The sequence below is a fragment of the Grammomys surdaster genome, unplaced genomic scaffold, assembly GCF_004785775.1.
Source record: "Grammomys surdaster isolate TR1022 unplaced genomic scaffold, NIH_TR_1.0 214, whole genome shotgun sequence".
NCBI lineage: Eukaryota > Metazoa > Chordata > Mammalia > Rodentia > Muridae > Grammomys > Grammomys surdaster.
In genome coordinates this window covers 4,557,586-4,579,915 of record NW_021604659.1, presented here as the reverse complement: position 1 = coordinate 4,579,915, position 22,330 = coordinate 4,557,586, and the positions used below count along the sequence as shown (strand labels likewise).

At 46.5% G+C, this 22,330-nt stretch overlaps 2 protein-coding genes across 3 annotated transcripts; both read left to right on the top strand.

Annotated features, from left to right (window-relative positions):
• Window positions 1–1,118: 1,118 nt before the first annotated feature.
• Hmx2 (H6 family homeobox 2) lies at window positions 1,119–10,287 on the top strand. Of its 2 annotated transcripts, XM_028772573.1 has the most exons (3): window positions 1,119–1,248; window positions 6,601–6,869; window positions 7,727–10,287. In XM_028772573.1, the coding sequence occupies exons 2-3, from the start codon at window positions 6,602–6,604 to the stop codon at window positions 8,278–8,280; spliced, it is 822 nt and encodes a 273-aa protein (XP_028628406.1). In that variant the 5' UTR covers window positions 1,119–1,248; window position 6,601; the 3' UTR covers window positions 8,281–10,287. The 2 variants fall into 2 exon arrangements, with proteins under 2 accessions (XP_028628406.1, XP_028628407.1); XM_028772574.1 differs by lacking the exon at window positions 1,119–1,248 and having other exon boundaries at window positions 6,594–6,869.
• Window positions 10,288–12,474: 2,187 nt separating this feature from the next.
• On the top strand, window positions 12,475–21,932 carry Bub3 (BUB3 mitotic checkpoint protein). The gene is made up of 8 exons (XM_028772541.1): window positions 12,475–12,559; window positions 12,821–13,015; window positions 13,660–13,729; window positions 15,403–15,554; window positions 18,484–18,642; window positions 18,845–19,022; window positions 19,165–19,381; window positions 21,533–21,932. The coding sequence occupies exons 2-8, from the start codon at window positions 12,821–12,823 to the stop codon at window positions 21,540–21,542; spliced, it is 981 nt and encodes a 326-aa protein (XP_028628374.1). The 5' UTR covers window positions 12,475–12,559; the 3' UTR covers window positions 21,543–21,932.
• Window positions 21,933–22,330: the final 398 nt, after the last annotated feature.

Sequence of the window (22,330 nt, the reverse complement as noted above, 5' to 3'; positions counted from 1 at the left end):
CACCCCAGGGCCACAGTGCAGCTCTGGAGGGGGATGGTGGTGCACCTTCCAGCCCAATGGGGTCCTGCTGGCCTTCTCCCGTGTTCAGTGTTTGAGGAGGGAGCCTGTGACATTATGGAATACGGGTATGGAATGGGGCACAATGGGTCTTTCTGAGACCTTGCTGTCAGAAGATATCCAGTACAGGACTGGAGAGCTAGTTGTCTTCTCCTCCTCGGTCTTTCTCCCCCAGCTTTTGCAGAGATTTCCAGGTGCTTCAAGAGCCAATTACCAAGAAGACTTTTGGGGGGAGTGACACGGTCTCCTGAAATCCCTGTGGACATTCGCTAGGGGAATTCAGGGCAGCCAGGCTCTCCTGTTTCAGAATGCTGAGTGGGCACCTCCCATTTTATCCTTGTACCACCTTTGGGTTGTGGAACCTGGAAGCTTTCTCTTTGTCCTGCCTACAGTCCTGCCTACAGTCCTGAACCCGATCTCCACACCAGTCAATGCTGTGGTCAATGAAACCTTCTACAGTGGCCACCAACTAGACGGATGTTTGCAAACACCACAGAATACGCTCACTTGACACAGCACACATTGGCGCTTCTCCTTCATATTTCTCAGCCGATTCAAGTAGCCTAAGGTTACCAACACACCTGCTCACAGTTTATGGTTTTTAGCGTCATCCTGATTGCTCAGAGCATGCTCACACAGTCATGCCCAAAGTGACCCCAGGTGTCTGGTTTTCGCCAATGGTCCCTGGCTAAGCTGAACTGAGAACAGATAGCACGGATGGGCAGACACAGGGCATCTACCTACCATTTCAGTTGCATAACTCGAAGATTCCCCATGTGGCAGGCTGGTCCTGGAGTTTCATCACAAGGCACATGGTCAAATTAGCCTAACCTTCCCGCTTCCTGACCAGGGACCCTCTATGTGCCAAGGCTATAAGGAGTCTCTGCAGCACTCCAAGCACCTCTGAGTGCCTTCAGGCCTTGGGAGAGCTCAGGGCCAGCCTGTGAACTGTTTCTGTTGGCAACACAGATGTATTTCTTTTATTTGATAGTAAATAGAGTAGACGTGTGTACATCAAACAGCGGCAAGAGATATAAACGGCAGCCCTGCCACTGGTGCTCATTCCTAAGGGGGTATGTCCCCTTGGTAGGTCAAAGTCAGAGACCACAAGGGGGGAGCCCCAGAGCACCCACCTCTCCTTGCCTGGGAAACTAGAAGTGGAGCTGGGGAGAAGGAAAAGGAGGTGAAAAGGTGGGTGAGATTTATCTCCTTTCTGAAGCCATCTTGCACTGGGCAACTGAGGGGAGGAGGAGAAGGGAGGTGTTGTGGGTTTCTAGATCTGCTCAGTCTGGGAGCTCCTAGTGATGTGACTGTGGATCCAGCATCTCTGCTTCCATCTGTCTCAGCCCATGGAATAACTGAGCTGCCTTCCAGAGTCCTTGGGTGGGGTTGGGATGAAGGTGGGGTTCTAGCCTGTACTGGATGGGCCCTTGACAACTCAAAGGCCTCACCTCATTTTATTTCACTTTTAGTGGTCCAAACTCTAACTCTGCAAAGTGCCTAGGAAACTCAGCCATGGAATCAAGGGTGGTTAGAGCCAGGTAGACCCAAGGGATTATGCCCACACAAGCATTTGTCTGGCCTTAAAGGAGCCATCTGCCTAGCACTTCCTCTTTTTCTCCTGCCCACTCTCTACCAGCTACTGGGTAATGTTTACAGGCCCTCCCTGACTTTAGAGTGTCAGCCACCTATTCCACCAGCATGTACACATCTGAAAAGTGTCCCTGTTTAAGTACACACAGGGCCTTTCCCTTCTAGAGAAGACAGTGTTGGCCTTTACACAAACAAACGGTGAGGGTGAAAGAGGCACCCCTCAACATAACTATGCTGTAAGTATTGGGGAGTACTACCTCGAGCTTCCCGCTGGGATCTAGGATGAAGATTTGAACTTCACTTGATTTCTTTTGTGAAAATTGTGAGAACCAACGGGGGAGGGGGGAAGGGCTGCCAAGTAGGTACCAGACTACAGCGGTAGTCCAGCATGGGATCTATTGATTTGCATGAGACTCTGTGACTGGGTGTGCCTGGGGAAGAGTATCGATGCTTCGTGCCTCCAGGAAGGCAGTGCTCGCCAGTTATGCTAGCTTACTATTCCATGGAGATGAGTCTCTGGGTGAAACTGTGCAAAGTCTGTGCACTGGGGTTGCAAAAGAGTTCTTTCTGGTTGTGGTGCCTGGAGAAGCGAGCTGAGGTAAAGGTGGAGAAGAGTGACTCCCATCATTGACTCAGGAGCAGTGTGGTGGAGTCACCTGGTGTCCCTCACCCCAGCACTAATGTCTTAAAGAAATAGAAAGAATCCTCTCTCAAGAGAGTTCCTTCACCCCCCTCACCCCCCTCGGTGATGGAGTACAAGCATCAGATTTTCATCCAAGTTCCATTAAGTGAAACATAGGTTGCAGGGCACCCTTTGATTGAAACAGTTTAAATTTTAATTGTGTTTTTAATTTGACATATAGTTGCAGAAAGGAATGACACTCCGTCGCCAAGGGGCGCTCGATTTTCTTAATTTCTCCCAGAGGAATTGATGAGTCTATCAGGCTACTAGATTGGAAACCCATTAACGCTCTCTGGTTAGGCTTCTAATTGGAACTTGATGGATGTGGGGGGGTGGGGTGTCGGGACTAGGCTATGCTGATCCAATCTTCATGACTTTCTGTTTTCCAATAAATTACACAATTCATTTTCCAGCCACAGATTACATAAATTGTACACCTCTGGGGCTCTCTCTTTCAAGTAGGGAGCCCTTTTCCCCAAAAGCCTATTGTGAGATGTCATTTGCACCAAAGAACGAACAGCAGAGGCCCTTGAATGAAAATCGAAACATAATCAACGTTTATACTTAGAAAATTTATTGAGATCATTTTCTCTGGTATTTCCTTATTTTAAAGTTTGGACGTGCCATATATCATAATCCACTCGTGGAAAGGGGCGGGGGAGAGACTGTGTTTAATATTTATCGAAGCTTGATTCCAAGATCAAACTTGTTTATGACTTCATCTGTCATTTCGGAAGGAGCCTTCTTCCACTATTACCAGGCTCAGCCAGCCTATTTCCCAACTGCCGCAGAGCAGAGAGGATCAATTTTTATTAGGCTCCTCCGCAAGTTTGCTCTGGGCCGCTTTAATATTGAGCAGACACATAATCTCGGGACCTAAACTTTAAGTGTTCTTTCAGTCTGGGAAGGTTTATCATTCCTTGGAACCGGGTTTGTGCCTAATCCTTATGGAGAAGAGACGAAAGCCCCTTCTAAAGATTCCGAAAAGCAACTTCCTAGGGTGTCCATTAAACAGACACAGGGAGGGGAGGAGCTATCTGGACTCAGTGGGTGGGGCCGGGTGGGGGCGTACTAAGTTGAAGGATTGCCCAACGTGGTCGAGAGAACTAGCCGAAGGTTTCTTGGAGTGGGTGCCAGAGCAGTGTGGGACTCAAAGGACTCTGGACATTTGGTGAAGTCCCAGAAGCCTGAAAGAGGAGTTGGGATATTCCTAATTTAGTCTTTCCAGTTCCTCCCTGTGAATGAGCAGAACTTTAGGATGACAGGTGACCAGTTAGAGGAAGGCCTTGAAGTCCCTTGCACCCACCACCCCCACTTACTTAACTAGCTTAGTGTATTCTCTGTGCCGTGTGTGTGTGTGTGTGTGTGGTGTGTGTGTGTGTGTCCCTTTGTCTTTTGTGTGTGATTGTGTGGCTCAATATGTGTGGGTGAACAAGTGTTTAGATGAGAGTGTGCGTGTGGTTTAAAAGCTGGTCAGGGCTTGAAGCAAGCAGCCATCTGTGGATAAACACCCTCTGTTTGAATAGAGGAACAGGGCAGGCAAACGGTTGCTTTCGAAGTTCCAAATTAGCCAGAGAGAAGTTTGGTCACGAGGTTTCATAGCTTTCTGGTTTAGAGGTTTTGAACTTGCCTCTTCAGTAATGTGCCCTGTTGGTCTTTGCTCTGATACCCATCTCAGAAGTCACCTCCCATAGTCCCTGCCTTAAAAGGGGCCAACTCAACCAGTGCTTGACCCCATACCTGTGTGAGCCCTCAGCTCTCTGGAAGTTGTTCAATTCTTTAGGCTGTTCTCCAAGCTGGTTGCATTTGTCTGCTTCTCTTCCTACCCTCTTCCAAGAGCGCAGCAGTGGCAAGGAAACAGTCCTGACCGTCAAGCTTGTTTCCACTACTTGGCCTAGATTCTTATTTTCCAGAGCCTCAGTTTCCACGTCTGTACAATGGCGGTAAAAATCTGAGTCACGTTTGCTGTAGTTACAATGAGCTGACCCCAACACGTTCACAGCACCAGATCCTTTCTAGCTCAGAACGGTTGGTTTAACTAACTCTTTCTCCTCCACTATAATTTTCCTCAAATCCGTGTAGCTGGCTTTGACCCTCAAATTGGCCAGTCCTCCTGTGGTATTGATTTGGCTCTAGCCTTGACGATATCGCTCAGATGAGCGTGCTTTTGAGAAGCCAAGGGGGTTAGTGAATGAGTTTGAACATTTCTTTCTGGAATCTCCCTCTCTACCTCCGCAGGAGCGCTCTGGACCTGCTGTGATGAGGCTTGGGAGCTTGTGCCATGGCCGCGCAGAGCAGGACGCACAAATTGTATTTCAGCGCCGGGTCCTTCTGGGTTAATGAGCTGACACCATGATTAAAGCTGACCATTTGTAATGTGTCTCGACCCCGCCGCAGAGCCCTGAAGAGGTTAATGCGGTGACGGAGGCCGGCACCTGCCCCTCGCCAGCCTCCTGGGCTTGGGCGCACAGCCTCCTGGCCCTCCGCTCCCTCCCCTGCCCCTGTCCCGGCTGCGCCACCGACCCCTAATCAATTAGCCCATTAACGAGCCCTTTGAGGAGTTAAGTAGGGAGAGTTCTGCCACGGGCAGGGCCGCAGTCGGTAACTCACTGAGGCTAATGATATTATAAGCGCTTTACTCAATAATCCGGGAGCGGTGCAGGCGAGGAACTGCACCGTCACGGTGCAGTCTGGACATTTGTGGGGACCGATTCTACAGTCTCTTTTCACTCCTGGTTCTTCTGGCCTGTGACTAAGGAACAGGGTTCCCGGGACCTTAAAGCTGCAGCCACAGAGGGTGGGTTTGGCTGGACGCCTTGGGCCTCTTTCCTTTCCGTAAAGCGTGTGTACATAAACTGTCGCCTCAAATCCCTTTGCTTGCTTTGCTGAGATGACTCTAGATCAGGTAACAGGTGCTCTAGGGATTAAGCAAACAAGAGTCAAGGCTCGGAGAGAGGCCACCCGATGATAGAAGGAGAGAGCCAGGCTTTACAGAGCTCACTTCGACCTCTGAAAGGAAAGCAACATTTCAATCAATTTTAGGGATGCGGAAAGAGAGGCTTGGAAAGTGTACATATCTTGCCCAAAGTCACCTTGCCTATGTTTGTCAGGATCCTACCCAATTCTAAACCGTCTGCATACCTACCTACTTCTCTTCCTTCCAGAAGCAACGTAGCCATTTTGAGACCGCCAGTATTTACCAGCAAAATAAAATAAATGAGTTTAGTTGCAGTGTGGGAAGGCGAGCTGTGTGGCATTCGGTCAGGGATTCGGAACTAACTATCCTGCACTCCGAGGGTTTCTGGCGCTTTTCCACCTCTAGCTGACACATCATCACCACAGGAGAATGGTGGGGAGGGGGGCGACATTAAAAAGTTTGCCAGAGGGCAGGGATGCTTCTACTGGGACCAGACTTGTTCCAGTTAGCACAGTGCAAATGGTGTTTGCTGGAATGTGCACTGGAATCTCGGGAGATTTGTTTCTAAAACTCCTATGGGCCCTTTAGCCAGTGGGGTCTGCAGGTGGAGAGCTGCAGAAGTTCCTTGCTCCTGTCTCCCAGCCCTTACCCAGAGAACCGGGTCTCTCTGAGCCCTACACTGTTTAGCTTCTCTACCCCCACGCAGCGAGAGAGAGCTCCTAGAACTCTGTTAGTTCCCAAGAGGCTGGAAAGGGTTGAGGGCCTGGGAGGGTGGCAGCGGCCTGTTGGGAGTATCTTGGATGCGAGAGAGCCCCGCCAGCTCAACGCCATCGGGCGTTGTTCTCCTTTCTGGAGAGACAGGGTAGAGACCGGGAGCACAGGCTGCAATCTAAGCTGCCCTCAGCCCCATATACCATGGACTGGACAGAGCTGATGCGAGTCCGCTTCTAGGCGTGCTCCGGGAGCTTCCCGGTGCTGCGTGCTCGGCCCCAGCTTTTTAAAAAATTCCGGGGCCGCTCCGCGGCGCTGCGATTGGCCGCGGCCGGGTAACCTCTATGCAAATGAGGCCGCGCAGTCTCTGCGTCGCTGGAGACCGGTGGAGTTGGCAGGCGAGGAAGGGACATTGGCACCGGGGCTGGGCGGGCTCACCCAGAGCCGGGCCGGCAGGGACTCGCACGCAGCGGTCTGGTGCCTGTGCGTCCTGGAGCAGAAGGGACGCCTCGCCATCCTCGTAGCCCCCTCCCCTTGCTTTCCCTCCCGCCCCTCCCCCCGCCTGCCTGCCCGCACCACCTTCCACCCAGTCCCGCTCTAAAGGGAGTTCTTGGTTTCCTCCGATTTCTTATGAACCCAGGATGGGCAGCAAGGAAGATGTGGGGAAGGGATGTCCGGCGGCCGGTGGCGTCTCCAGCTTCACCATCCAATCCATCCTGGGCGGGGGCCCCTCCGAGGCACCGCGGGAGCCCGCCGGGTGGCCAGCCAGGAAACGCAGCCTGTCTGTGTCCTCGGAGGAGGAGGAGCCGGAGGAAGGCTGGAAGGCTCCGGCTTGTTTCTGCCCAGATCCGCACGGCCCCAAGGAACCAAGCCCTAAGCACCATCCCCCCATCCCTTTCCCTTGTCTGGGTAAGGATCGCACGTCGGGAGTCTGGCCCCGAGTGAGCGTGAGCCTATGTGGTGTGTGCTTGTCGGAGACTTGGGAGCAGGGCATCCTTCGGTCACAGCCCGGCCGCTGGGGGTCCAGGCCAAGGGGAGGGGACTACGCACCAATGGTGCCTTCTCGAAAGGGCCGCAAGGGCCGGCGCTGAGAAGTAGAGGAATGTTGGGGGCGATAAGGGGAAGACTGGGTCGGAAGGAGGGTGAACCGAACTGGGCCAGGAACTCTGCAGGCAGTACACAATGCTGGCCAAAATGGTTTCGTATGCCGGGTACTTTCTGTCCTGACTCGAGTTCTGCAGGTCTGCTCTGGGTATTCTGTCTGTCAGTCCTGCAAGCTCTGTGTCTTTTGACTCCTCTCGGTCTCTTCTCGAAGTGATTAGTACTCTAAAATGATTGACAGTGCTGAGTTTCAGAGAGGTAAAAGCTAACGGAGGAGAGCCAAGGAGTTAAGTATAAAATTAGCCATACTCCCAAAGAAAACGGCCTGTAAAAGGATGCTACCTTGTAAAGCTCAGTTCTCACAAAGCAAAAACCACCTCTTAAAAATAGTGTTAATGTCCCCATTCCAGAGCTGTTACTACCTATACTTTTGTAAGAGTGGGAAGGGAGACCTTCAAGCTCGGATTATATGGAACCCTCTTCTGTTGCTTTGAAAGGCCGAGGCTCTGGACTTTGGGCGCTAGCAGGACGCTTTAGAAAAGGAAAGGGTTAGGGATAGGGGAATCAAGGATGCAGGCTTTAGCCAACTTCCTTGTCCTGGACAGAGCTGAGAGTCTTCTAGGCGCATCAACTCCATGGTCATTCTGTTTGTGCTCACTCTCCAGGTACCTCCAAGGGCAGCGGAGGCTCAGGGCCTGCGGCCTCGGAGCGCACGCCTTTTCTTTCCCCTTCTCACCCGGACTTTAAAGAAGAGAAGGAGAGGCTCTTGCCGGCGGGCTCGCCTTCTCCGGGCCCGGAGCGGCCACGGGACGGCGGTGCGGAGCGCCAAGCCGGAGCGGCCAAGAAGAAGACGCGCACCGTCTTCTCCCGCAGCCAAGTGTACCAGCTCGAGTCCACCTTCGACATGAAACGCTACCTGAGCAGCTCGGAGCGCGCTTGCCTCGCCTCCAGCCTGCAGCTCACCGAGACCCAGGTTAAGACTTGGTTCCAGAATCGCCGCAACAAGTGGAAGCGGCAGCTTTCCGCCGAGCTGGAGGCGGCCAATATGGCACACGCGTCGGCACAGACTCTCGTGGGCATGCCGCTGGTGTTTCGGGACAGTTCGCTGCTGCGAGTGCCGGTGCCGCGCTCTCTCGCCTTCCCGGCTCCGCTCTATTATCCTAGCAGCAATCTCTCGGCCTTACCGCTCTACAACCTGTACAACAAGCTTGACTACTAACACGCCGGCCGGCTCCCGGGGCGCCCCTGGTCGTCTGCAGCCGCCTGCATAGCCCGGCGCGGTCGGTATCCTCCTCAGGGCTCCGGAGCAGAGCGGCGCGTGTCCAGAAATATTAAGAAATACACCATGTGTATTCGTTATGTCTTATTTATGGCCTCTTCCCTACTTTTTGGTTTTTTAAAAATCTTGTTTCGTTTTGAGTATTTATCTGCATTCTTCACGACAGAGCACCTGCTTTTTACACACAAACCAAACCAACACGCGTTTGAAAACTATTTTGGAAGGGGAGATTCTCGGGCGGTGGTGGGAAATGGGGGTTTTGATTAGGTCAGTTTTGGCTGGTAGCAAGAAAAAATACACCAGAAAAAGACCAACAAAACCAGGTAGTCTTTTACCCATATATATACACTTGTATATAGATAATGTACAAGGACACACGCTCAGCCGAGCCGAGCCCACTAGGACCTTTGTCATTGAACTAATCACTTCTCTTTATTCCCTTCCTCTTGAGGATGGGTTAGGGATGAAACGAGGAGAGTACAGATCTGTAAATATTTTTAAAGAGAAAAAAAATAAAACGTTTTAAACAAGGTTGCTAACTTTGGAGGGATTAATTGTCCCACAAAACAGTGAGCAGGAGAGTTTTTGGATTTTTAGCTCCAGAGCGTGCAATATTGCGTCTCCTCCCTCCGCCCCCAAGGTCCGGTTATCACCACGTGAGGGTGGGGTTGGGCTCAGAGGTTAAAGGTCGGGATATTGGGGCTGCCCAGGCAGCACGTGACTGGAGCTGCTTACGGGAACAGCCCAGTTCCCACGACCCAGATGTGAGGGTTGGGGTGCACTCCGAGATGGAATCCAGATCCAGAGCCCCGCGCCGCAAAGACAAAGCCAGGAGCCTGGCTGATGACCGGGTTGCCTCTGGGAATGAGCGAAGCAAGGATGCGAACATTTCCCTGGTACTGGGATCGGGTGTTTGGGGGGCTAAACGAAAGCTGGGCACTCCACGAAAGGCCGAAGCTCTTGGCGCTTTTGTCGTCCTCCTGCGCGGATTAAAACGTGTGGTGTGAGAAGGCCTGGGGTCCAGAGCTCCACGCTACCCGCTTGCAGCCCACGCAGGGTTCTCCGGCTGGTGACACAGTTGCGAGTTCTGCCCAGAACGGGAAGTGACGATTAAAGGTCAGATTTCGTTGGAGGGATTCGTGGAGCAGGTGACAGAGGCGCTTCCCTTCCTTCTTTTTGTAGTTGTTAAATTTGCACTTGTGAGTGACCAAATGGTTGGATCACTGGCCAGCACGCAGCAGCTGTTTCTGAATTGAGTCCTGAGGGTTGCAGTACCCGGCAGCCTGCCTCTATGCAGGGCTAGGGAGGCGCTGCACCCGGAGAACTGCAGCTCCAGGGTCATGCAAATCCCAGCACTGTACTTTCTCTGCGTTTAAATAGCATCCACCTGTTTCTTGTTAAACGTCAGAAATGGGTCTGGAGCTTGGAGGAGGCCTCAGGTTGAGTTATTAGGTCCTGTCCGCCTCCCCTCAGTGGTTGACCGGGGTGCAAGAAACTAAGAGTCTGGAGCGCCAAGGCCCTATTTCTTTCTTCAGAAGAAAACCGGGTGCCTGAGGGACCTGTCTCTTTGAGCTAAGAGGCATCGAAATGACCTGCATTTTGTAGAAATTCACAGAATGCAAACGTTTACGTGACCCGTATCGTTCCGTGAAAGATGCCTGGCCAAAGTGATTTGCTCTAATATTGCCCATTTTCTTCTTATCACATATTTTATAAAACTGCAACTCCTCCAAGGTGACGTCAGATGGATGCTACTCAAGAATGCACCCGACAATACTAGGTTGGTTCAATTGCATTTATTTTGTTTTAGCTGTGTTCACGTCAGTAAGTGTTTGTTGAGGTCCCAACACGTGTTAAGAACCCACACTAAATTTGGGGTGGTCCAAAGAGAGAACACAAAGAGGCCTATCAGTTCTCTTCTTACTTATTAAATACGTGTTTTCAATTGCTTATTGAATGTGTGTATTTTATGTCACTGTAGTTGTCACTCTAGATAACCTCTTTGCATTCTTTCCCAGACAGCACTTTTTGAATATTCCACCCAGAGACAACCGTATTACTTCAGAGGGATGTCTCGCAAAGACATATTCCGCTCAGATGCTTTTGATCTGCATTTCAGTAGATTACAATTCGATGATGGACTTAACAGTATTGGGTCACCATATTTGCTTGAAGATGGCTTTCTCTATAGGTAGTGACCTCCTCCCCCTCCTATCACTTGTCAGCACTTGACTTTGCCCACATTATTTTAGGGAATGACCATTTATTTCCCCAGTTGTCATGCAGTATATATTTGACTCTCTTTACTCACCGAGACATTAGCTGTGACAGGCGACTCACCACTGCAACAGGTAACTGAATATTACACACACACACACACACACACACACACTTTACATTTGTGTTGTAAAATGGTCAAGACTCTACTATGGCCAGATTTCCTATCTCAAGTCTATCAATTCATTTGAATAATCAGCAAAATAGTCCATCTCTTTTCAGGCTCTAAACTTGATTTAAAAGATTGACGTTTCTTAAAACTCAAATAGAGCTGGGCTGCAAGTGCATGGCCAGAGGGGCCTGAATCCTACACACATGGGATAATGAAATATGCTCAGATTTTATTAGCAGGTAATTTATGCTCAGAATCTGGAAACACTAATAGAATTAAATAAAGAATTGGGAAAGAGAACCAAATAAGTCAAGAAGTAAAATTATTTTGCTAAACTTAGAATGCAAAACAACTCAATGCATTAAAAAAAAATTGAACTTGGCCATTGATTTGTTAAAAGAGAAGAGAGAGAAAGAACCAAATACTAGAACTGTTTGGAGAAGGAAGACGAACATAATATTTTAGCCACAATAAACATCATCAGGACAAAAAGCTGGTGTGTGTGTGTGTGTGTGTGTGTGTGTGTGTGTTGTCAGGAATCTTAAGTGCATTTAGTTCAGTCTTTGCACACATAAGATGAATTTGTTTTTTTTTAATGTACCTTGAAAGTTAAGTAGTTTAAAACTAGAGACAACTTCCTACTTCATGCAACAATTTCAAAATAAAAGGGACTGTCTCAAAAAGAAGATGGGACAGAGAAAAAGAAGTTGTAGCAAGGATTAAATAGAAACTCTCAGTAACATTTTGTCTGTTAATATGCCAGCCACTATGTTGTCAAGTACTGCTTTTCTTTCACAGAACCAAAACAATTCCCTCCTGTTATTGAAACAACTCTTTTGATTCTTATATTTCTAGAGGATTCTAGAAACAGAAAATGCAGCACATTGAGCTTGCAACTCCCATGATATGGCAGAGGAAGGTGGAAGAGGGGAGGACAGCCACAATGCTAGGTCTTATGATGAACATTCCTAAAAGATTCTGGTTGAGCTTTAAAAGATTAGAAATATTTGTGTCCTACTATGTTCACCTTTCTGAACGCAGTGCTCTTCTAAAACAAAGAGTAGTTTGATTGAATGAATATTCCCAGAGCTGTTTACCAGGCCTGGAACTCAAGTGCTTAAAAATTGTGGAGAAATAAAACAATAGAAATGAAGGCTATCTCCTGTGAGATTACTAGAACTCAAGGGAAATGAGACTCTAGTTCACAGATTGAAAACTTAGCAAAATGAAAGCAAATAGTGCTTTTGGCTAGAAACTATCCTTCAGTATGACTAGTCTGGATTAATTCCAGGGGTATGTGCACGGCCAGAAAGAAAATATTAATTTATCTCTAGAGTATTATCAACCAAAATGAAATTCTGTGTTTAAGAGATAGAGGAGGATGTCACAACTAGAGCTAGATAAAACATCTTTTCTGTCTCTTAGTCGGTGGATGGTTAGGCAGGCAGCTCCAGAGAGACTACAACTCCCAGCATGCAGCGTACCATTGTGGGCGGGCGTGAGCACCTCTATGACCTGAGCATACTTGGGAGTTGTAGTTTTCCCTCCGCAGCTTCGGAGACGTAACCTCGGCGTGGTGGTAGTAAGAGACCCGGTGAACAGAAAAAAACGCGGCTTCCCTTTGAGCCGGAACAGGATGACTGCGGAAAACGAGGCAGGCAGTAGATCAGACCAATCAGCTTCCGAGATCGAGCCGTTGGCATTCGAAATAAGCCAATGATAGGCCTGCTCCGGAGCTTTCTCTCCGCCTCCTCCGCCTTGCCTGCGAGTGCTCGGAGGGAAGCGGATCGGTAGTGGCCGGTGCAGAAACGTTGCTTAAGTGGACACGAGGTAGAGGCTCGGGCGAGGGCGGGCAGAGCGGGATCCGTGGCCTATGGCCGACGCGTCGATGCACAGGGGGGTCCAGTCGAGGATCATTGTGTTTTATTTGGGGATCTGCAGGCAAGGAAGGAGGCCAGGCGGGGTGGAGCTCGGCGGAAGCGGGATGGCGGCCGGCCTGGATCAAGGGGGACCCGCGCGCTGCGCAGGCGCAGGCCCTGTCCGGCCTCTGTTGCTCCGGTAAGGGACTCAGATTTAGCGTTTGTTCTACAGATGACCGGTTCGAACGAATTCAAGCTGAATCAGCCACCCGAGGATGGCATCTCCTCGGTTAAGTTCAGCCCCAACACCTCCCAGTTCCTCCTGGTTTCCTCCTGGGATACGTCTGTGCGCCTCTACGATGTGCCCGCCAATTCCATGAGGCTCAAGTACCAGCACACTGGTGCTGTCCTGGACTGCGCCTTCTACGTAGGTGGATTCAGTTTCTGCTCCTGATCCCTTACTACTGAGATGTCCTAGACGTTGCCAGTAGCATCCCATACACGGTTTGAGTAGTCTGACAGTTCATAACTACTCGGGAATGCTTCCCTTTAGCCTGGCATTGAGCCTACTACAATGGTTTGTATTTAATGTCTTCTCTCCTGGTACTTTCAGTCTCCCTTTGTACGTTCAGACTTGAGTAAACTTTCTGGACATATGAATTCAGCAGCAAGGCTGATTTAGATATTTTTTTTGAAGTAGTGAATGTTGTCTAATTTAGCCTTAACTCCTGGTGTTGATCTTGATAAAGTTGCCCTGTATTTGCTTCGTTTTGGCGACCACTTACTTGCATTTTCGTTTGCTTCTTAGTCTTTGTCACACTGGACATAACAATTGGCTGTGGAAATGACAATTTTGAAAATGCTTGCTAAAGCTTTGTAACTTTGAAATGACTCAAAATTTTAAGGGGGGTGTGGGGAGAGTGGGTGGGTGGATGTGGTGTTCATGATTTTAACCCCAGAGGCAGAGGCAGGCAGATCTCTTGAGTTTTGAGGCCAGCCAGGGCTACCTAGTGTTTCAAAAGAAAAAAAAAAAAAAGAAAAAAAAAATCAAACCCAAATTTTCCTTTGTAGGATCCAACGCATGCCTGGAGTGGAGGATTGGATCATCAGCTGAAAATGCATGATTTGAATACTGATCAAGGTATTAATATGGCTCCGTTTTACCAGTGTTTTCTTTACTAGTGAATTCGTGTCAAAATGCTTAGTTAGGAAGAGTAGTTGTTTTCAATACTTAGGGGAAGGTGAAACATGGCTTTGAGAATAGACTTTTAAACTTAGAGTAAGTTCCCACAAGTGGAACATGTATTTTTCAGTAAAGCCCCCTTTGAGCACTGTGTGTACTAGAAGCATCACTTAAGCAGACGCTTTAAGCAGTGGACTGGATCCATGGTCTGATTTGTCAGGATTTCTTAAGACAGTTTGATATTTTAGGGTGGTCTTTTCACAGACTAAAAAAAAAGTACATTTTAAAAATGGAGCTTGGGCCGGGCGGTGGTGGCGCACGCCTTTAATCCCAGCACTTGGGAGGCAGAGGCAGGTGGATTTCTGAGTTCGAGGCCAGCCTGGTCTACAGAGTGAGCTCCAGGACAGCCAGGGCTATACAGAGAAACCCCGTCTCGAAAAACAAAAAACAAACAAACAAACAAACAAACAAAAGGAGCCCGGTAGCCCGGTCAAATTTATCTTAGTTTATCTTAGTGATGCCTTTGTATTCTTAGCAGCAGAATGTATTTCAGTTGGCTGTGTCAAAACATTTCCTAAGAGTTTTTATGATTTCACTGTGGCAGAATTTGGAATGGAACCCAAGATGTGCAGAGCGCTCTGAGCTTTGTTTGCCTGCCTTATATTGGATGTAGGTATCCTTGGAAGAGATGGAGGGGTGTAGAGCTGTGAGGCTCTACCTAGAGGCTGAGTTGAACAATGAGGATGGACCCAGAAGCCTGTCTGAGCTAGGCATGATGCTGTTCCTGTGGAATCCCAGTACTTGGAAAGGGGGAGGCAGGAGGACCAAAAATTCAAGGCCAGCCTTGGCTACATAGACAGTTTGAGGCTAGCCTAGACTACATAAGACACCATTTCCAGGAGTAAAAGAATGATGTTTCATTGGAAGAGGCCTCTGCAAAAAGTAAAAGTACATGTGAGGCGCAAGCACTCTGCCTGAGCTACATTCCTAGTCCTGTTATTCATCCTTTCTTCTGTATGTCACATGGGCTTTGACACATAGTAGATATTTAGTATATGTTTACTGAATGAGCAAATGAGATATTGTGAAGGTTGACATTGACAAGAAAGAAATTATGTAGCAGAAATTGGACCCTACCATGAGAAGCAGGTGAATTAAATGAAAGACTCCCCTCAGTCTTCAAATCCTGTAACCATTTCTTCCTAGCTTTGGCTTAATGGGGAGATAAATGTTGTCAGGGTGCAGGAAACCAGAGATCTCCACTCTTAGTTCACTCAGCAAGTATTTCTGGCGCACCTACAACGTACCAAGCACGTACTAGATACAAACAAAGGTATAGAGTTTAACCAGTCTTCTTGACAAGATCTAGGATCAAGTTAATCATCCACCATCTTAATACAGTTCGAAATTCAAGGCGGCTGTGCTGTATTCCTCCTAGTGAGTTAACTAATCTGTGCCATATGAAGTGAATTAGAGAGGAATGGGTAACTGTAGTCGTGGAGAGATTGCTCCACATTTCCGTGGAGTGACCGAGACGAATTCTTGTCAGCTGACTGTCCCATGGGCTCACTTGAGGTGTCCTGTGAGAGAGTCAAGCTAGCTGTGCTGTTTTTATTCTTTCTTTACAATAGAAAGTCTTGTTGGAACTCACGATGCCCCTATCAGATGTGTTGAATACTGTCCAGAAGTGAACGTGATGGTTACTGGAAGTTGGGATCAGACAGTTAAACTGTGGGATCCCAGAACTCCTTGTAATGCTGGGACGTTCTCCCAGCCCGAAAAGGTAGGGTTTTATATGCACCAGGGGTATGATGGTTGATGAATCTATTGTTGAATAGGTTAAGAATTGGCAACCTGTTTTAGAAACCTAACTATATAGAAATTCTTTAATGCGAAGGGAATTAACTTTTAAATTTTGATCATCTTTTCCTGTCAGCTATTAAACTTGGGCGGGAGAGCAGGACCTTGCAACTCTCGGTCCGTGTATTGTTAATGCTCCAGGTCTGAGGTAACTCACTGCCTTTTCATAGAAGCCATTTACAGAGACTGGTGGTCTTAAGTTTGGTTTGACACCCCAGACCAGAAGATGGGGTGAAACATGACTCATTTTCAGCTGTGACTTGAGGTTCCATTTGAATTGACAGTTGAGAATGAAAAGGGAATCATTTCAACTTTAGAGAGAGAGCCGTGTTCTCTGGCTTTTACTGCTGTCTCTGTATTTAAATGCTGACAGATGTAGTTTGAAGGCTTGTAGTAAATGGAGCTTTTAGACACCTTTGAATCTAAATTACATTTCCCACAGACCATAGTTGGGCCTTTTAAGTTTTCTTCAGTCCAGTTTGGCAGTCTCTACCCTTGAATTATAAAACCATATATGGTTCCTGTGATTGTTTTTTTTTTTTTTTTTAGAATTTCATGCATGAGCACACTGTCTTTTCCACCCTTTTGTCTTCCCCTTCCGACTTCCTCTGCTCACTCTCAGGTTCCTGGCCTCTCCTGTAATTATGGTTGTTTTATACATGTGCACACATGTGAACACACACAGGCTTCCAACTCCATTTGGCATTGGTTGTTTGTACGTGTGTTTATGGCTGACCACTTAGATTGGATAACCTCCCAGGGGTTTTGTCCCTGGAGAAAGCAGAATCTGCCTCTTGAGGGTGGATCTTTTTAAAACCAACTTTGGTGTATTCTAACTTCTCAATCTGTTCCATAAACATGCTTAGGCTTTATCCTCACCAGACATTTTATCAGGTAGTAGTTAATTTAAAAGATGGATTGTTTTAGCTGTTTCAAGTATTCTTCACTTAGTCCGTTCCCTAGTGTCCGTACACTGTTCGGCCCTGTTGGCTGTCATTACGTACAGCCGTGAATCCAAAGAGCCATTATTTTTTGTCTCGTCACAGTCGACTCTACTCCTGGCAAGACCTTTGTTCAGAATAAAATAATTGCATTGTTTCTAGTTTTGATTTATGGTTGTATGTAGCATGTTAAGAACTGTGATAAATTGCTGACAGAATATCATATAATGGACAGCCACACTGAAGCAAGCTGCTTACTGGTTCAGCGAAGTTCATTATGTCACTTTTTTTAATACTTTCTTTGATAAATGTATATACCCAGTCAGTAGTATGACAGTGGTTTTCCTTGATTTATGATCACCGTGGATAGAAAGCAGTTTTAGAAGCCTGTGTGTCACCTGTGTAGTAAAGATTTAAAGTAGAATTCTGGATACAGTTGTGCCACTATAAATTGATCTTTTTTTTTGGTTTATTTTTTAAGTTTAGTACTTCATATATCTTAAATTAATTTTCTGTTTTCTTCCCCTTTTTTGGGAGACTCAGCCTTCTGAGTAAACATTACAATCTTTACACACGCAATCGTATGTAATCGTAAAAATCGTTTCAATTTTTAAAAATATTTTTCCCTCATTTGCTTTAGTTGTTGAACTTTCAAGTCAGATTGTGGTGGCTCCTGTTTGCACGTTGTGACGTAGCCTGCTTCTTTGGCTGTGGTCTGAAGTTAACATGTAGCTGATTACCAGCTGTGTGACTAGTTACTGAGGGTTAAAGTGAGGCTTTACCGTGTCTTGGGTACTCTACATAATAGTAATCCTGCCGAGCTGAAAATCAACAGTGCCCTCAGTTGTAGACCTCAAGTCTAGATTGTTAAAGCAATAACTTTCATTAGGAAGACACTTGCTTTAGTTTTTCATGAATTTGCTCCCTCTGGTGTCTGCGGAGCATCCTGTTTGCAAATAAGCAAATGTTCTGCTTGCAGGAAATTTATGATTTCTTATAAAGCAACTTTTTTTTGGAAACTTAAATATTGCAGAAAAGACATTATGATTGGGGGAAAATAGATACCCCTGTATTAAAATGCTTTTTAGTGTTTTTTTTTCCCCCATTTTCTAAAAATGAGCTTCCTTTTGGAACCTGGAACCTAATGTGAGAGCCTGAGGGTAGCTTTGCTGCATGCATACATCTCCCCTTACTTTTCATTCTGAGTTTGTGGCTTTCAGAGCCATGAGACAGCCTGTTGGTGATGCTGTCTTTGCTCTTCCCAGGAAGGCCTTTCCCTCAAGGAAACAGCCGGGAAATGCCAAGAGTTTTAGAGTTGCCAAATGAAATCTTTGAAAAGCTGGCTTGGTCATAGAAAAAAAAAATGAAAATGATTCTTTTACAAGAACCCAGAAGCTCTCTGAAAGGTGTTTTGACTTTATTGTCCTGTTTCAAGTGGGTTTAATAGCTTTTATCTTAAATTAAGAAGCAAGACATTGCCGGGCGGTGGTGGCGCACGCCTTTAATCCCAGCACTTGGGAGGCAGAGGCAGGCGGATTTCTGAGTTCGAGGCCAGGCTGGTCTACAGAGTGAGTTCCAGGACAGCCAGGACTACACAGAGAAACCCTGTCTCAAAAAAAAAAAAAAAAAAAAAAAAAGAAGCAAGACATTTTGGGGGGAATGTTCTTCTAGTCGAAAGCATTTTATCGTTAGAAGTGCCTCCAAGCTTAATTGAGTTATACTTCATACTTAGTGAATACGTTCTGGGGGTGCTGCTTTATCTCAGTCACTTCACCAAATGTCTAAAGTTGACACCTGATCTGGGAACACATTCAGCTAGCTTTTTTATGGTTTTAGGATTAGGTGGTCCTTGGGAGCAAAATGTCACTTTCAGGAAGTAGATGATGATCAAGTTCTGATGTTTCCTAAAAGGTCTACACCCTGTCAGTGTCTGGGGATAGGCTGATTGTTGGCACCGCAGGCCGCCGAGTGCTGGTGTGGGACTTGAGGAACATGGGCTACGTGCAGCAGCGCAGGGAGTCCAGCCTGAAGTACCAGACTCGCTGCATCCGAGCCTTCCCCAACAAGCAGGTGCCCAACTCTCCCCACTCCTCCTCACCCCACTCCTCCTCCTCACCTGACTCCTCCTCACCCCACCCCTCCTCATCCCTCTCCTCACTCCACCCCTCCTCACCCCTTCACCCCTACTTGCCTGGAGTTTCAAAGTAGTGGTGATTTCAAATTTGCTTTTAGGTCTGCTTTCTATAATCTATAACCTCTGCTCTCTTGGCAGGGTTATGTGCTGAGCTCCATTGAAGGCCGAGTGGCTGTGGAATACTTGGACCCGAGCCCTGAGGTTCAGAAGAAGAAGTACGCCTTCAAGTGTCACCGGCTAAAGGAGAACAACATTGAGCAGATTTACCCAGTCAATGCCATCTCCTTTCACAATATCCACAACACGTTTGCCACAGGTGAGGTGGGACTCACGGGCCTGATCTCAGCTTTAAGATTGTGTGCTGTTTATGCTCAGGCTGAGGCCTAGGAGATTGTTTGCTTTGACAGAATGAAGACTCCAATACAAAGAGCCATTTTAACTATTGGTATCACTTGCAGGTGGTTCTGATGGATTTGTAAATATTTGGGACCCATTTAACAAAAAGCGCCTGTGCCAGTTCCATCGATACCCCACCAGCATCGCTTCCCTTGCCTTCAGTAATGACGGAACTACGCTTGCAATAGCATCGTCATATATGTATGAAATGGATGACACAGAGCATCCTGAAGATGGTATCTTCATTCGCCAAGTGACAGATGCAGAAACAAAGCCCAAGTGAGTATGCTTCACCTGGATTGAAGCCTTTCCTAGCATTCAACCCAGGACTTATTAATTTTTCTAAATTCATGAATAGCATTGTTGATGCCTGCTCGATATTACAGCTGCCTGTAGGGTTGGAGTTGATTTTATCTTGTTCTCCCAAGCTTTCAATATCCGTAGGTTGATAGACGTCTGATGGATAAAATTGTGCCTAGTTGTTTTGTAGAGAAGAATGTCAAGCTCTCATTCTTCTTGAATAGGCTCTATTGTTTGAATCTGTGGAGTTACTACTACCTCATTGCTTCAAAATTAAGTTGAGGAATTCAAGAATAATTTATTTTAGTAAATTATATTTAAGATATTTAAGAATTTGAACTGCCAAAAAAAAAAAAAAAAAACTCTTCCCTCTCCAGCGATGGTTTCTGTAATATTTGCAAAAGTGAATGGCCTTTGGGTCTCACTGGAAACCCAGAGTAATATGGCCTTGCCTAGCATAGCAAATTTCCTTCCTTTTGACACGTTCAAGAGGTGTAGGTGTAGGCTGTGGGTTTTAACTATTGTCTGCAAGGGCCCATCTCCATGTTTTGGCAGCAGCAGGACAAAGCCTTTTACCTGTGACCTTTCCTGGGCTGAGAATGCAGAGGCTTAGGCACAGATTACACCATGCAGTACCTACCCCACGTGTCTTGTCCGTTCCTTACTCTGTTCTCAGGTCCTACAAGGGAATCCTGGGTGAATATTTGTGGGATAAATAAAGGCATATGGACTTCTGCAGTTTTCTGAAGTCCCCTTGGTATGTTCGTTGGGCTTCTGTCGGAGCAGAACATTTAACAAGGAGAAATGTTTGTGTTTTCACTGTTTGCAGTTTTAGAATGTGGAGCCTGTTGGAAAGGGCTGCGCTTGAGTTTGATATGTCTTGTCCTGGCTGGCCATTTTGATCTTTTTTTTTTTTTTTTTAACTTGTAGATCCCCTTGTTCTTGACAAGATTTCATGTTGAGGATAATAAAACAATTGATACTTTCCAGTGGTGGATTCATAGCTATTAACAAAGAAGCCAGGGAAATACTAATTTTGATTTTTTTTAAGAATCTAAAAATAATGGAAAAGAAGTTTTTATTTAAATTTTTTTTTAAATGAAAACTTAAGTGCACAAGCTGGTTTGATGGTTTGCTACACATTAAAGGTATTTGGGCAAATAAGCCTTGAGGGCAGCGGCTGCACTTTTGAGAGTCAGTTTTGACCTTGGTTTTTGTTTCTGCTGTGGAAATAAGTGTTTGTAAATAGGAGTTCTATAAATCTCTTTGTGTTATTTCTGTCCTTAAATGGTGGAGGAAGAGGCTCTGGAGCCATTGCTTTCTTTGCTGGTGATAGTTGGTAATTCGAAAGCTGCTTCAGACTGCCTCATGAGGAGGTTAATCTACAATTAAACAATATTTCCTCTTTGCCGTCCATTATTTTCTGAAGCAGATGGTTCATCATTTCCTGGGCTGCTAAACAAAGCGAGGTTAAGGTTAGACTCGCGGGAATCAGCTAGTTTTCAATCTTATTAGGGTGCAGAAGGAAAACTAATAAGAAAACCTCCTAACATCATTTTGTGACTGTAAACAATTATTTATTAGCAAACAATTGATCCCAGAAGGGCAAATTGTTTGAGTCAGTAATGAGCTGAGAAAAGACAGAGCGTATCTGTGCGTTTGGGAGAGTCATTGTAACGTAATTGCAGTACATTTAGACAGGCATCTATCTGGACCTGTTTCTATCTCTAAATGAATTTTTGGAAACATTAATGAGGTTTACATATTTCCCTGACATTTATATAGTTCTCATGCCCATTGCAGTTGCCCAGCCGCTGGTGATTAAAGGTTAAGAAGAAAAAATTAGAGTGAGCATGAGATTCATTTTGATGTAATGTCTTGTAGCAGAACACGAACTTAGCTTGGCCTGTTTCAAGTCGTTCCAGTGTTTTGTCAGACTTGTTCTTTTTAATGTGTATTATTTGTAAATGTGCATCTCTGAAAAGGACTTGGAAGTTTCTTTTACCCATAGTGTATTTAAGAACATTATTTTGTTACAGAGAAAAGTCTTATTTTTATTTTGTAAGATTTTCAGTGAGATGTGAGTGTGACGTCTGAGTGCATCTTTGAACTGTGTTTTCTTCATTGCAGGTCCACGTAACCGTCTGGTGAAAGTGGTGTCTCTGGAAAAGCTCTGTCTGCTTCCTACAAACACATGCTTCCCTCTAAGGCCTGCCTGTAGTAGCCATTGGACACTTGGTCTAGTGTATGGATTTCTATGTCTCCTGTCATAACAGAAATGTCTCTGTGTCCTGTGATTGTTTGGAGTGAGGAGGCTTTGTGTCCTTGTACAGTAGTCTGGCGGATTCTCCTGCCCTAAGCCATTGTTTGTGTTTGCTATCTAAAACTGTTATATTTTTCTGCTGTCTAATAAATCAGAGATTTGGAACTTTTAAAAGTTGGGTGTTTTTAAACATTTTGGTGATTAGGCTTCTCTTAGGCAAAGTATTCTTTGTCAAGAGACATTAAAGGTGCTGTTTGACTAAATGTACCCTGCCTTATTTCTTATATCTGCTCTCGTACATTGGGGATCAGCCCTGGGTAAAGTAATCCACTTGACTTCTTTCAGCCATTTTTGCTCATGTTTCTTTGGAGGATCAGTGAGGCCTGGAAGCCAGCTCTATAGCTTCTCTCAGGATGGGCACAAACTGGCAGCGTCTGCATGGCTGCTGGTAATGCCAGTGCTGCAGTGCCAGTGCTGCAGAGCTCATGCCTCCCTGTGCTGACGATACCATCCCTTGCAGACAGAACCGAGTGGCAGGCCCCTCTGGACTTCGCCATCAACTGCTACATCAGAGTGAAGACCTTGGGATGGTAAACGGTGTAATAGCCAGGAGCTTGCTGGTGGGGTTGGTCCTGTGGTGTGATCAGATGCTTTTTAAAGTCATA

Bases quoted from the DNA above. Each gene is read 5' to 3' on its own strand.
- Hmx2 (XM_028772573.1), top strand. From the start codon at position 6,602: ATGGGCAGCAAGGAAGATGTGGGGAAGGGATGTCCGGCGGCCGGTGGC. The intron at 6,870-7,726 runs GTAAGGATCGCA...CTCACTCTCCAG, and splicing joins CATCCCTTTCCCTTGTCTGG to GTACCTCCAAGGGCAGCGGA.
- Bub3 (XM_028772541.1), top strand. From the start codon at position 12,821: ATGACCGGTTCGAACGAATTCAAGCTGAATCAGCCACCCGAGGATGGC. The intron at 13,730-15,402 runs GTATTAATATGG...TCTTTACAATAG, and splicing joins TGATTTGAATACTGATCAAG to AAAGTCTTGTTGGAACTCAC. The intron at 19,023-19,164 runs GTGAGGTGGGAC...TATCACTTGCAG, and splicing joins CCACAACACGTTTGCCACAG to GTGGTTCTGATGGATTTGTA.